Here is a 15,236-nt window from a genome sequence, read left to right on the forward strand (position 1 = left end):
TTTCTCGTTATTGCCAAGCAATACCGAGCAATACCAAGCAAATACCGAGTAATACCTAGCAATACGCGAACATAGCATTCCCGGGTTTCGATCCAGGTCAAGTCGTCGGGCCGCGCGGTAAAGAGTAAGAGCACGTGGCGTGATCTCAATGGTGACCAGGACGTAGAACTACGTTCGGTCACCGGACCTAATAATTGTTCGTCAATCCCACCGCACCCGTTTTAATAAAACGGATCAAAATATCAACCCAAACTCAATCCGTAGCAACACGAATGTCCCAAACCAGACCTGCTAATCCATTTTGCTTACATTTTTTTATAACTTATTAACTATTAAATTTAATGTATTATTTGGTAAAATAATAATAAGATTATATCCGTAAGTATAAAAAATAAGAAAAATATATATTAAACAAGTCATTTTTAGGTAAAAAAAAAAAAAGTTTGCGGGTTAATCCGAACTTAACTTTTCTGGTCTAGTTTGGGTAGGGCCAATTATTCACACCCTACTTGATGAGAAGTCTTCTCCAATGAATGACGAATATCCTTAATAATTATAACAAATATATAATATATTTATTTGAGATAAGTTTGACTTGGTTTAATTTGACATATAAAAATAAAACAAATTGAATTATGTTAGCAAACAAACAAAAAAATTATATAGAGTGTATTTTATACAATTTAATATCATGGTGATGCTTTTCAGAGCCTTTGCACTTGCAAACACATCGCGGCAATGCTACTCAGAATTTTCATATTTTCAAATTGCTTAGTAACTACAAATTTTTTATATGATGAAAGGATTTTTTCAAAAAAAAAATCAAAATAAAATTAACTTTTTTTCGTCCAAATAATATGCCTTGCTTTAAGAAAACTAGCCAAAGAAAAAACTATAGCCTCAATTAAAATAAAAGCTTAAAAGAGGTGGTGAGTGGGACGAGGATGGTGAGTGTAAAATGATCTCTGCGATTCATCAATAAAAACATAAGTTTTTATCCCATTACATGAGGTCTCTTACGTGAATTATTTTTTTTACATTCCGTCTTATATATTAAGAGTCAAATTCTCATTTAAATCTAATAAAAATATCATATTTGATGTATTCTCAGAAAATTATCTTGATTAGGCACGAATCTCGAGGCAAAATCAGTTCGGAAACTTCAAAAATTAATTTCAAGAGCATCTGAACTCCAATTTCAGCGAGCTTACAGTCAAACTAAGCATCTCGGAAATAAGAACCCAACGACACCAAATTCGACCCAATCCGAGCCCAAATTTATGGGTCCGAATCAAGGACCTGAAGCGCTGTTGGAAGGTTCAAACCGCAATTTGAGTTACCAAACGGTCTCCGATTTTAATGAGCTTATACTCTAATCGAGCGGCTCGACGATACGAATCCAATGAGTCCGAGATTGCCAAATTCCGACATCATTAAGATCTTCAAATGTCCAATGAACGGTGCACGATCGTAGGATTCAATATCGGTCGTTCATTGAAACCACTCCCAATTCGCCCCTGATCTCACGCCTATTTACGGGCTATGCCACTCCATTAAAACTATAAATAGAGCCCTCATTCTACACAAAGGGGACTCAAGTGAAAAGAGAGAAGAAGAAGAGAAGAATGAAGAGAAGGAAGAAGCTCCTCCTCGACCACCGTCGGAGCTCTTCCTGCCGCCTGAAGACGCCGGAACTCTGCTGAATTTTCGGGAAACGCCGGGAATTTGCAGAACTTTGTAACTTTGTGAGAAGTTGATTGTAAACTGATCGTCTTGATTTGTAAGACGGATCAACCTCTGTACTTCATACAAACACTAATGGAACTTTACAACTGGGCGAGGCCCCGTGGTTTTTTCCCTTTTTGAGTTTTCCACGTAAAAACTCTGGTGTTCATTTCTCTTTTCTATTTGTGTGCGGAATACTCGTGCAACGCTAAGACGAATAGTTTCTAACTCTACTGACGCGTATATTCTAGCACGCAACAATATTACTTTATGTTCATTTACAGGATGTTACAATAAAAAATTAATAAACAAATAAGAATATTATTTTAATTATAAGAATATATATATAATGCGATCACTTTCACGTATAACTAGTCTTAGGATTCACTGTAAAAATTTCTAAAAAATAATAATAATAATAAAAAAGCAGCTAAATAAAATTATAATTACTACTGAAAGACAAAACAAAGAGAAAAGCATACCAATATGCCAGTGCTATCTAATATGCCAAGAACTGGCAGATCAAGATTCCAACTTTATTACAGAATATGACGAAGATGGAATAAACTTTAGCTGAATTATGAAACAGAATAATTAAATTTCATGCATCTCAATTATTTTGATATGATTTTATTAAAAAAGAATGTTTACCACAATAAAGCAATGGATCAAATTATTCATGAATAGACTACTCAAACAATGAAACAATTATTACGTCCGGTCAACCGAACGCGTTTAGAGGTCAATAATCACGCGCCACGTCACCAAAAACTCGGTATTGCTCGGTATACATTCGGACCGTTCGATTTTTGACCGGACGTAATAACTTCGCCAAACAATGATATTAAAGCATCCTTCACCTCATCTACTGTTCAATCCCACCATAGTCGTTTTAATAAACGAGTCGAAAATATCAACCCGAACTCCACACTAGCAACACGAATGTCCCAAATCGGACCTGCTAACTCATTTTGTTTACATATTTTTATTACTTATTAACCATAAAATTTAATATATTTGATAAAATAATAATAAGATTATATCCACATGTAAAAAAAATATATATTAAACAAATCATTTTTAGGCACAAAAAATGTTTGCAGGTTAATCCGAACCTAACCCACACGAACGTAACTTTTCTAGGGCTAGTTTGGGTAGGGCCAATTATGGACACCTTACTTGATGAGAGGTCTTCTCCAATGAATGGATATCCTTAATAATTACAACAAATATATAATTTATTTATTTGAGATGAGTTTGACTTGGTTTAATTTTACATATAAAAATAAAATAAATTGTATATGTAAACCCTAAACAAAAAGTATTATTTAGAGGGTATTTTATACAATTTATTTTCACACCATCAAGTTTTTTTATTCAGGAACTTATTTTGACTTTCTATTTTCTTTCCTACTAGGCTGGCAATAGGGAGAAACTATTTTGTGCTGAGGCCAGACGTAGGTCACGTAGCTTTATGTTCGGAGGTGAATCAGGTGCTGCTACATCAGTGATACCAAGAAGTATTGAGCTGCAGTACACAACGAAGAATAGACGTGACACATTCTGATTGGTCTTCGGACTGCATTCGTGTCCGCAGAGAATAATTAATCGCCAATAGGTGCTTCAATTTGAAAGGTCACATGCGCATGCTGCCAGTCGTTGATATCAAAGAAAAATAAGGTAATACCAATTTAATACCATTGATGATGGATCATTAAAGTCGGTTGTTCAAAGTCTTTTGGTTAGTTGGAACCAATCTGATCATATATTACTGATGATAGAGAAGCTATTTATTCATTCTTTTATTTGGGATTTATGTGGGAGTCATATGGGATTGACGAATTCTCATCTTGCTAGTTGAGCTCTATGGTGTCAAACAAAGGATTTTTTTTTTCTGTGTGGACTTGGATGGCATCCGAATATCAATCAGAATGCGTCACATCATTTTTTTGTTCGGTATCGGTGCTCAGTACTGCTATGTACCGCGTGATGTGGCACGTTCTGATTGGTCTCCAGATTGTATAGTGTACAAAATAATTTTTCAAAACTAAGAGACAACTTGAGGCACAAAATAGATTTACTACCAAATATTAAAGATTTTATATTAGTTGATTTTACCTTCACTAATGATTTAAGTGAAGTCATTTGGTATGACCACTGCTTGGTCCCGCGGTCCGCCGCTCCGCGCCTCCGCCTGGCGCAGGTCGCTTCGGCCTTCGTGCTCGCGAGCCCGCTGCCGTCGTTGCTGCGCCGCTGCCAGCCTGCCACGACGCCGTTGCTGCCTCATCCTCGGGTCGACGGGTTGGGTCGTGTCAACCCGGCAACCCGCGCGGGTCGGGTCCGGGTTGAGATAGTCGACCCGTTTGCAAAAACGGGTCGGGTTCAGGTTGACCCGTTTAGAGCCGGGTCAACTCGAGTTCGACCCGAACCCGACCCGTCGACCCGAATTGACACCCCTAAGCTTAATGATGTCTTGGTTTAAGTCATGCAAGCCCATTAAGTTCAATTCAAGTAAAAAATTAGTTCAAATACAATGTATTTGTCAACTTCTGAGCCAAACTCATAGTATGACATTGACATAAATCTATATGGGTCTAGTTAGTAAAGTCATTTTATGAACCGAAATGAAGCCAATAAATTCTAGATTGTGAACTAACTTCAAAAATCTATAATTTAAAACTCATTTAGGCTAAACTCACCCATAGCCTTTAGTAATTAATCTAGAAATATAATATAAGACAAGTTATCTAACAAAATACCCCAATTCAGCCCTCAAGACCAAGTTTTTGAACTTGTTCAAAGGATAAATGAATTTGTTTACTTGTGTATTTGCTTTGTGAACTTGCTCAATGTACTCATAAAGAGTTGCAAGTTGGAGAAGTTCTCCTTTGAACTTCCCAATATTCCAAAAATCAACTTTTTTATTAGCTTTGAGCCAACCTTAGGCATAACTCACTCATGACATAACTAGTAACAATCGATTAAACTTGTTCATTTCATATGTAATTGGTAATACTGCTATATCTATAGTGCTGATTATGTTCATTGTTTAAAAATAATGGATCAATGGTCACTTTCGAGCACCTGTAACATATGTATGATCGTCTATCGAAGTTTATTCGTATCTTTTTCGAGTTTTGTTAACAAATTGCACCCTGTCCTCCTTTGCTGTGATAAGAATGTATCATAATAATCAGGCGTCGTTGATGCCCATATCCAGTGGTTAATATCAATATATCATAATAATGTCTCAAGACGACATTGCTAACATCCTAAACGAGAGTAATATTACAAACTATATCCCTTGATGATATATAAAAGCAAGAGGTTCTTTAAAGTTGATGAAGAACTCTCATGATCTTCTGAGGATATATAATAATTGTTTTCTATATCTATATCTCCATGATTATTTTTTATAATAAGAAATATTAAATAGACAATACGTCTATTATATTTTTATGGTTAAAATTTTCTATTTTTTTTAATTCTTGAATGATATAAAAAATGAAAAAAATAAATAAATAAATAAGTTGTGCATTTCCATGTATGAGGGGGCAAATTGTCTCAAGTCAAAATCCGGCATGGGTGAATCGGAACCGTCCATGTCAACATCTTGAAATTAACAGATTAGTTTTGAGTATGACTTGAAATTAACACAGTCCGAATCCGACCTATTTAATAAATAGATCAAAAACATCAATCCAAATCCAATATATTAACCAGATTTTGTTAAAAATTTTATAATTTGTTAATTATAAAGTTTTGTGATATTTGATTTTAATTTTAAAAAAATTATACTCACAAGAATAGGAGGATTTACATACATATCTCTATTTTTTGGTCAAAAGCAAATTTACTGGTAAATCTGAACTCGACTCGTTTATTAAATAGGTCAATCCAAGTCTGAATTTATTGAATTGGGTTGTGGGTCGTGTCATTTCTTATAGAAATTATTACGTGCAGATTAATAAGAGTCGGTCATATTGCTTGTACACATTGTACATTTGTACACAGTCTGTATAGATTGACGTGACATTTTGATTGGAGTTCGGACGAAAGCTACATCTATACTCCAAACTTAATAATTTCTCCATTTCTTGACACCTCTAGTAGTATGAGGTAAAATAATAAATGAGGATGTTATATGAAATTTAATTAAATTTATTTTGAATTTTGCTTCATATATATAATTAATTAATTAAAAATTGTATTATTTTTTTTAATATAAATTTAAGAAAATATATCCTAACTATATTTTGATTAAAATATTTCATCTATTTTTTTTTTCTTTCATATAAATCAACATCATGAAAAAGAAATCCAAAATAAAATTATAATATTTTCAAAAAAAATCATTCCAATATTAATCTGATGTGATTATAATAAAACCAGAAAAAATATACAAAACTTCCTGAAAATTCATAGAAATGGAAGTACTTTCCTGTAAAGTTCCGAGCAAGTGGACAACAATTCTTTGCTGGTGAGCAGAAACACGGGAAGACTTCTTCAATATACAATTTTCTATAAGGAGTGCACAAAGTCATAAATCTCAAACTTAGAATTAAGAGGAGGAAGCCGGACGGCACCAACTGTGTCTTCTTCTTCCTCCTCTTCTCTCTCTTTTCTATAAATAACGCACCTTTTGTACAGAAGCCGCAAGAAAAGGCCCTCCTTTGTTCCCGTCGCCGCAGATTTCTCGCCGTGGATGGAGATGGAGAGGGGAATCGCGCCGGTTGAGGAGCTCACATCGGGTGCTAGCAGCCGCATTATTCCGGTATTCAGGGGCGTGCGCCGTTCAATCATCTCCCGTGAAGCGGCCATCCGCGGGTTGCTCTTCCTGCAGTCTATTTTTCTATGGATTCTAATCCTTATTCGTCTACGCGGTGGACGGAGCGCGCTGTCCTCGAAACCTTCGTCCATGGTGGGTTCTCCTCTGCCGTCGCCGAGGCGGAGGGGAGTAGGGTTTAGAAAGGACGGGAGGTTGTCGGCGAAGGAGGAAGAGGATGCACAGAAAAGGAGGGTTTTGGCGGAGCAGGTGGACATGGCGTTTCCTTTAAGCGGTTCAAGATGCCGATGCGAGAGTTTTGTGGTAATGGGAACGAAGAAGAACGCGCTCTTCTGTCGCTCGTGGATTCCGGCGAGTGGAAACATGAAGTAGGATTTCTATCCATCTTTTTCGCTTTTTTAGTTTGATCAAAATTTCTCCTTGTCCTAGTTGTTTCAGCATGGAGTAATCAGGGTTGGATTTAACCTTTAGGCATTAGAAATTTTGGAGTTTTTTATATATATATATATAATTTTCTCTTATGTTTGGGTTTCTTCCTTGTATTTTCTTCCATTCTTTTTCTTATTAAGTTTGACACTGATCATTGCCTTCCTGGTCTGTACTACCAGTATTAAAAAGAAAGTAGCTTTTCCTTTGAACTGTTCATAACTTGCTAATGTAATACTCTGTAGCTCACATTCAGCTTTGGAAAGAAGTGCACGTTATTGCTGGATTGGATCATTGTTTCTTGTATCAAACTAATTATATTTGGCTTTAGTGTGACGGAGATTTTGTTGTGGTTGTTAGCTTCATTTTGTCTCAATCTAGGAAGGAATCGATGGAGATGGAGTTTATGACTGTTTAATTGTTTATTCCTTTCAAGAAAAATGCATGCTTCAACTATTCGCTTTGTGATTTTGTTGTGGATGTTAGCATCATTTTATAGTTAATGTTCTTTTTCAAATTCTTCAGTCCTTCGCAACTTCTGTTTGAGCTAGTAATGTGTTATGATCGTTTATGCCAGTATAGCTTTTCAACTTTTTTTCCCCATTTATTCTTCAAGCTAAAGCTACATCTACCTATGATATTGCTAACTTTTGCTAGGCTTAGGATGGATTGTGTTGTTTTCTCTACTAGCTTTTTTTATGTTCTTCTTGCTAAAGCTACATTTACACAGAAAATGTACAATATATTGGGGTCAATCAATTTCTTGTTTTCTATTCTACTATTATATGACTAATCTTAATTCCTTAAAAATATGCAGGGGTATTTTGCTGATTATTCACGGTCTCAATGAGCACAGGTTAGAAGAAAATTTTATGGCTTTGCAATTTTTTGCAATTCTATATAACTTGCTGGTATTTGCTTGTTGAAACTTTAACAAAGAGAAGTTGGAAATATAACAGCTAATATACTAAGGATTCTGTCAGATATCATATGATAGTTGTTGGTTTCAGAGTCCTATTTATGAGAATGAAAACTTTACTAATTTTATTAGCTACTGTTTAAGCTAATACATAGATCTTGTTCAGGTTTTAATTGTTGTCGTAATTTAGTAGGTCTGATTACATTATTGCTCCTTCCTTTTTGCTTGTATTTGTCAATTATTGAATGCACGATTTGCTAAATAAATTGTTCATTCAAGTTAGGAAGAATGTAGCATAATCATCAACGCTTGTCCTATTCATCCTACTTGTCTGCTAACAAACTTATCCTTTTGATTTTCAGTGGAAGATATGCACATTTCGCATCACAATTGACTGCATGCAGCTTTGGAGTATATGCAATGGATTGGATTGGTAGGCTATTTTACTTTGTAATTGAAGTTCCAAGTTGTGATATCATCTTTAGTCCAGCTTACAACCTTCATCATTGCCAAATGAAGAAAATTTGGCTTAGGATATCCTGACTCAATTTTAGTCGGGATGAATTTTCTAATCATTGAATTTGCCTAATATAAATGCAATAGATGATTAATCAATCAAATTTTATATTTCTCTCATCTCATTGTAAATTGAATGGCCAGAAAAATCATCTTGACCAAACTTGAGTCAAGAGATTTTAACTAAAAGTTTTTCCCAAGCTCTTCTCATGAACTAGATCTATAGTTTTAGACTATTCATCGCACAGAAGAATGTCATTTCTTTTCTTATTCATTGAGAGTTGTCGGCTATCAATTTTCACATCGAGTGCCTCTTAATTTCCCATCCTCTTGCATTTGTTTATAGGATGCTTATATCTCTGTTACTAGAAATGTTATGCAACTGACCCTACTTAAAATTTACTTGGTCTTATATGCCATCTTGCTAAAAGCCTTTACCAATTATAGTTGAAAACTAAAGACTAGGTGCCCATACAGTCATATTTTCATTATTTATAAATTAAAAATATAATAAGAGCTTCTAAAATACAATGACATTTGAGTAATTAATTCTTCAAAAACTAATTGAAATCTAACTATTGTAACAATTCATCTTAGAAGAGAAATAAATTGTTAATAAATCAAATAAATAATCTTAATCACCTTCTCATAGCGCCTGATACATCCCAAAAAAATCTTCTTATAAAGATGCTCAACTAATAGCTTGAAATTTTAAAAATCAATAGGAATAAATTTGCAAGAAAAAAACACAGTATATGAAATGTCTCACTAAGCATAAGCTACAAGTCATATAGCATATACTTTGATCAATAAAGTGGCATGATTACTAATGCATATTGTCATAATAATTATAATTATTACGTCAAATTAGACTAATATTTTAGAAGAATTATTTAAAAATAACAACTGATTAGTAATGATTACTATGTACTAGAGTTCATAACTAATCAAGTAATGGATGATAGATAGCCAATGCAAACAAATGGTAAAATATCAACCAGTATCAATACCATACTTATTTTTATATCTAAAATTGGCTAGTCTGGGTCATTGATCATACGTTATGCTATATAGTCATGCTATATAGTCAGTCTTTGATTATACTCTGAAATAAAGGTTTTCATCAACTTGATGGTGTTTAATGTTTAGTGACTCTTCTAGAAGACATGTCAATCCACAGACCCCTTGGCTGGCCAAATAAACCAATATTATTATCAGAAAGGTACTACTAACGATCATATCTAACATATAAATAGAGTTTAGATGGATGCTATGTCATGAACAAGATGATATAACATAGATTTTATTAATAGTATGAATAATATTTATTTCATGTAAATAGATGTAATATTTATTGCTCAATAAATTATATCATTATATGGTTCATGTCAAGAGCATTAAACTTAATCAACAAATAATATGGCAAAGTTGACTATGAATTACATAAAACATCAATATGAACATAGACTTCACTATAAATAAATGAAGTGTGGTTGACAATATATAAATACACTAGTGGAGACTATAACAAATTTCTAGGATAATTCGTCTATTAAAGAATAGTATGTTCATCCCTCAATGAGTAAGAGCTTTAAGATTCCCTTGGTAAGTGCATAGCTAATCACAAACCATTTTAAAAAAACAAATAGAATATATATAATAGTTATAAACTTTTAGTGCTTTATTTTATTAATAAAGAGCATCACTCCTTTATGATTCATTATCCAAGGATCTATTTCATATAGTTTTTTCATTGTTTTATTTTTTAGAAAGCTATAACAATTCTATGTGGTTATATTTTCTTGCCAATTTTTAAAAATTTTTGTGGTGGAGAATAATTTCTTAGCATGATCTGCGTTAGCTGGTACATATAAAAAAACTATTGTTCGACTTTTTCTAAAGAGAAAAAAACTTATAATATATAAAATATATTTTTCTCATAATAACTCTACAACTACTTTTATAAATAATTGTAGATACCCCAAACTAACTGAAGTGTGTGTGTGTATATTAGTTATTCTATTTGGTGTGTTACTCAATACATTCCAGTTACTTGTGTGATTGACTGATTGTTCTATTTGATGCCATTGTTTAAAATTGCGCAATATGAGGCTTTTCTTGAGGCCCACTTCAGTGCAATTCCAGTGAAAAATGCTTCAAGCTTTTTTTATGAGGCTTGCGCCTCAGCTTGGCTGAGGCACGCCTCGCCTTACTGCTGTGAGGCGTACACCTATATCCTTGCCTAAATCCTAAACTAAAGCCTGAACAAATCATGCCTTCATGTATCCCCAAGCCGTTGTAATTTTCTCTCAACCTCCTCGACCTCCATCCAACCACCTTTGTTGTAGCCATCATTATAAGGAATCACTTGAAAGCCACACACCAACACCACTTCCTCTTAAAATTTTGGAGTATTATTCTCATCTTTATGTTGATTAAAAATATTTATAAAAGAGAAAATGATGATTGAAATAAATGAAGAAGAAATTGATTAAGAGGCATTGAACTCCACAAGCTAAGGTAGGGGTGAGACTAATTTGTTATGACAACGACTCAAATAAAGACCCCCTCAGTTGTGACAGTGTAGATGATTTATGAGTTGTTGCCAATTATGTCAGCTTTTTGTTAAAATTAAATGTGGATGAGTAGAGAATTGAGAAAGAAGGAATTTTGAGTTGAACTTGTTGTTATATGATATTTTTACATAATTCCTATATTTCATGTTATTTTGCTCTTGTAATATTTGGACTTCAATTCTTTTTCACGCATTTATCACTTGTCACTTTACATATTGTGTAATTTTTTATTTCATGTGTATGTCAAATTGTCACTTCATAGTTCAATAGAAAGTTAATTTTTTTTTAATAGAAAGTTAATATGTTATTATTTAACATACTATTTAGGTATCATAAAAAAAATAAATTTTACCATTATATTTTCACTTTATGTAGTTTTTGAAATTTGAGGCTTACACGTCAAAGTGACTTCTGGCTTACGTCTCACCTGACAAAAGAAAAATGACTCAATACCCAATTGTGCAATTTTAAACCATCTTTGATGCCCCACTTTTGATATTGGATGCAATGATTTTTTTCATTTTGTTTGAAAGTTCATCATAAAACCGATTATTTGTGATCTTTTCCAGGTCATGGTGGTAGTGATGGGTTGCATGGATATGTACCTTCATTAGACTGGGTGGTTGCAGACACTGTAAGTTGCATGTCTCATTATTATTTCAGTTAGCCCTATTTATGTAGCGTCATTGTCAACTTTTTCTTTACAGCTGGAGTCTTTTGCACTTGTCTGCCTTTTACCAACCATCAAGAAAAATTCAATTTGAATATTGCAGTTTCCTTGCTGTCACAGCTTCTAACGGTTGTGTGTGTGTATATATAGGAACTATTCCTGGAAAAGATCAGGTCAGAAAATCCTGGTGTGCCTTGCTTTCTCTTTGGCCACTCAACTGGTGGTGCGGTGGTGCTGAAGGTAGTAGTAATTTCTTATGATTTCATCGACATTTTAGCAATATTTCTTCAATATTATTTATTGTTCTTTTGCATTTTTTGGCAATTTAGGCAGCCTTGCTTTCTCAAATGGTAGCAGCATTGAAGGGAATTATACTAACGTCGCCTGCATTGCGTGTCAAACCAGCTCACGCATTAGTTGGGGTAAATTTTTGAACTCTGCTCTAATGCATGATATAGTATGATGGATGCACTATTGGTCAGTTTATTTTTAAAATGCAATTTAGGTTTTGTTTGGGATGGCTTTTTTATTGCTTCTTAAAATAGCTTTTTAGTATAAAAGTTTTAATTTTGTACTAGAAAGCTGCTTTATGAAGCATTAAGAAAGCTATCCCAAATGAAGCCTTAGGCTTCGTTTGGGATGGCTTTTTCATTGCTTTCTAAAGCAGCTTTTTAGTGTAAAAATATTAAATTCAAGAAAAATTTTAACTAAAAAGTTGTTTTAGAAAACATTAAAAAAGCTGCCCCAAACGAAGCGTTAATATCTAATGCCTTGTGATGTTTGCAATTATGTAAAATGCCAGTGTAATAATGGGCTGTCTTACATGTCATAATACTATCCAATTTTATTGATGAAAGATTCTAATAGCATCTACTATTATATTGATGGCCGCAATTGTATTTGATCTATTCTAAAGTTGGTGCCACCTATGCTTCTGAGTTTGTTTGGGATAGTTCTAATTTTATTTACATTTCGGCTTCATGTAGGACAGCTTTCTTATTGCTTCTTAAAGCAGTTTTTAGTAAAAAATATTAGAAAGTTATTTTAAGAAATAATAAGAAAGTCGTCCCAAACGAAGCCTTAATTATGAATTTGATAAAGTAAAAACTAAAAACAGTTTTTTTGAAAGCTATTGTGGTAATTATTTCTTAAAAAAAAACAAACAATAATTTTTTTTATAGCTGCAACACTATAGTATATCTACTTTTGAAATCTCTATGTTCACGTCACTTGTGGGAGATATGGGTCTTTGTACACAGTGTATACAAATTTATATACAGTGTGTACAACTGTGTATATAATGTGTATATTATGTATATAAATTTATATACATTATATATATATATATATATATAATTTTGTAATTTGTATATAGTGTGTACAACTAAGAACACATGTCACGTTTTTATTGGAGTCCGAACATAACTGGGCTCCACACGTAATAATTTCTCTACTTGTGAAGGAAAGTTAAAGGATGAAGTTCATATCTTTAATGAATTCTATTACATCGCAGGCTGTGGCTCCAATATTCTCCCTGGTACTTCCCAAGTATCAATTCAAGGGGGCAAACAAAAAGGGCATTCCAGTTTCAAGAGACCCTGCCGCCATGAAAGCCAAGTACTCAGACCCACTGGTCTACACTGGACCCATAAGAATCCGAACCGGCCATGAAATCCTTCGCATATCTTCCTACCTCATGCAAAATATAAGATCAGTCAACATTCCTTTCTTTGTTCTTCATGGAACTGCTGATAGAGTCACAGATCCTCTTGCTTCTCAAGATTTATACAACGAGGCTGCGTCCAAGCACAAGAATATCAAGCTCTATGAAGGCTTTCTACATGACCTTCTCTTCGAGCCTGAACGTGATGAGATTGGTACAGATATCATTGAATGGATGGAGAACAGATTGAAGCAGTAAAAGGTCATGAATGGAAGGTATTAGTTTGGCTTATTTACAGTAGCTAGTAACATTCATTCGTTATGGATCAATGGCCAGCAAAGGGGGTAGCAGGTTGGCGATTGCCTGAATGAATTTATTCATCTGAAGTCATTCTTCATTGGATAGGAAGGCGATTTTGATGAAGTTATAGTTGGTACAAGTATCTATATACGTGTTTTCTCAGATATTTTGACATGATTATGGTGTTCTTATTCTGAAAATTTTCTTTGTAATTCTGTGAAATCAGACTGGAAGATGTAAATATGATTTTAGTAATCGATGTTGTTTTAATAAAAAGCTCGTTTGTGTTCCTGGCGAAATGTTAAGAAGTTGCTTCTGGTATTTTAATTAGAAAAAGTTTTTTTTTTCATATTTTTATATATTATTATAAGAAAACAAAATTGTTTTAAATATTTAACCAAAAAATGATTTAGATGAATTTTAAATTTCTTGGACTTGTGTCAAGATCAGGTGAAATTATTCTCTGCGAGGCGATCAGAATATGCCATGTTAATTTTTTAGCGTGTATTGGAATTGTGTACTGGGTGATTTGGCACAATTCGCCTCCGGACGTCGTACAAAATAATTTCTCCAAGAAGAGAGAGAGAGAGAGAGAGAGAGAGAGAGAGAGAGAGAGAGAGTAGAGAGAGGAACAATTATTACGTCCTCTGACTGGACGTAGAGCTACGTTTGGCTGCCAATAATATGTTGCCACGTGTTCTTGCTCTTTACCGCGCGGCCCGACGACATGAACCGAACCAGAATCCGGGAATGCTATGTTCGCGTATTGCAAGGTATTACTCGGTATTGCTTGGTATTGCTAGGTATTGCTTGACAATAACGAGAAATACCGCTCTGTGAAGACAAATACCGAGTAATACCGAGAAATGCCGAGTTGTACCGAGTTTTTTCTTACCGAGTTTTTCTAGAAAAATTTGGTATTTGCTAGAAATGCCGAGTTGTAAGGAGTTTTTCTAGAAATACCGAGTTGTACTGAGTTTTTTTAGAAATACCGAGTTGTACCGAGTTTTTTAGAAAATCTCGGTACAACTCGGTATTTGCTCGGTATTGGTTATTGTCGAGCAAAATCGACCAGTACCTAGCAATACCGAGCAATACCTAGCAAAATCGAGAAAAATCGAGCCATCCTGGGTCCTTTCCGGGTCGGGTTGTCGGGCCGTGTGGTAAATAGTGAGAACGCGTGGCGCGATTCTATTAACGGCCGAACGTAGGGCTACGTCCTGTGACCGGACCAAATAAAGAGAGAGAGAAAGGATATTGATGAATTAACTATCATTAAAAAGCATTTGCCTTCTGCATAACATCCTCATCATTTAAGAAAAGGAAGTGTTCTTAGTGTTGCAATTAACTTAAAGCAAACGCTGCTAAACGCCTACCCCTCTAATTTTCTATAAATAATGAGAATAATGGAAGAACGAAAGTATGAAACATTTACGGCCAATAAAATTCATATAAAATTATTAAATAAATTAAATTTAAATCCAACAAATTAACAAAAAAACTAAATTAAAATCAATTTTTAAAAAAAATTAACAAAAAACTAAAGTTAAGTTAAAATATAAATTACTAAGTTAGAACCCAATTGGGATTTTTAAATTCAATAAATTATTAAAATATTTATTACTTATTTTATTTTGGGTGAAATGTCAAGAGCA

At 33.9% G+C, this 15,236-nt stretch overlaps 1 protein-coding gene across 1 annotated transcript; it reads left to right on the plus strand.

The window, feature by feature from the left end:
• The first annotated feature begins 6,256 nt into the window (after positions 1–6,256).
• Positions 6,257–13,879, plus strand: LOC110105991 (monoglyceride lipase). The gene is made up of 7 exons (XM_020835692.2): positions 6,257–6,879; positions 7,755–7,793; positions 8,219–8,289; positions 11,518–11,582; positions 11,769–11,858; positions 11,948–12,040; positions 13,132–13,879. Exons 1-7 carry the CDS (start codon positions 6,431–6,433, stop codon positions 13,537–13,539), a joined length of 1,215 nt encoding a protein of 404 aa, XP_020691351.1. The 5' UTR covers positions 6,257–6,430; the 3' UTR covers positions 13,540–13,879.
• The last annotated feature ends 1,357 nt before the right edge of the window (positions 13,880–15,236 follow it).

Source organism: Dendrobium catenatum, unplaced genomic scaffold (assembly GCF_001605985.2).
Source record: "Dendrobium catenatum unplaced genomic scaffold, ASM160598v2 fragScaff_scaffold_9, whole genome shotgun sequence".
NCBI classification, from domain to species: domain Eukaryota; kingdom Viridiplantae; phylum Streptophyta; class Magnoliopsida; order Asparagales; family Orchidaceae; genus Dendrobium; species Dendrobium catenatum.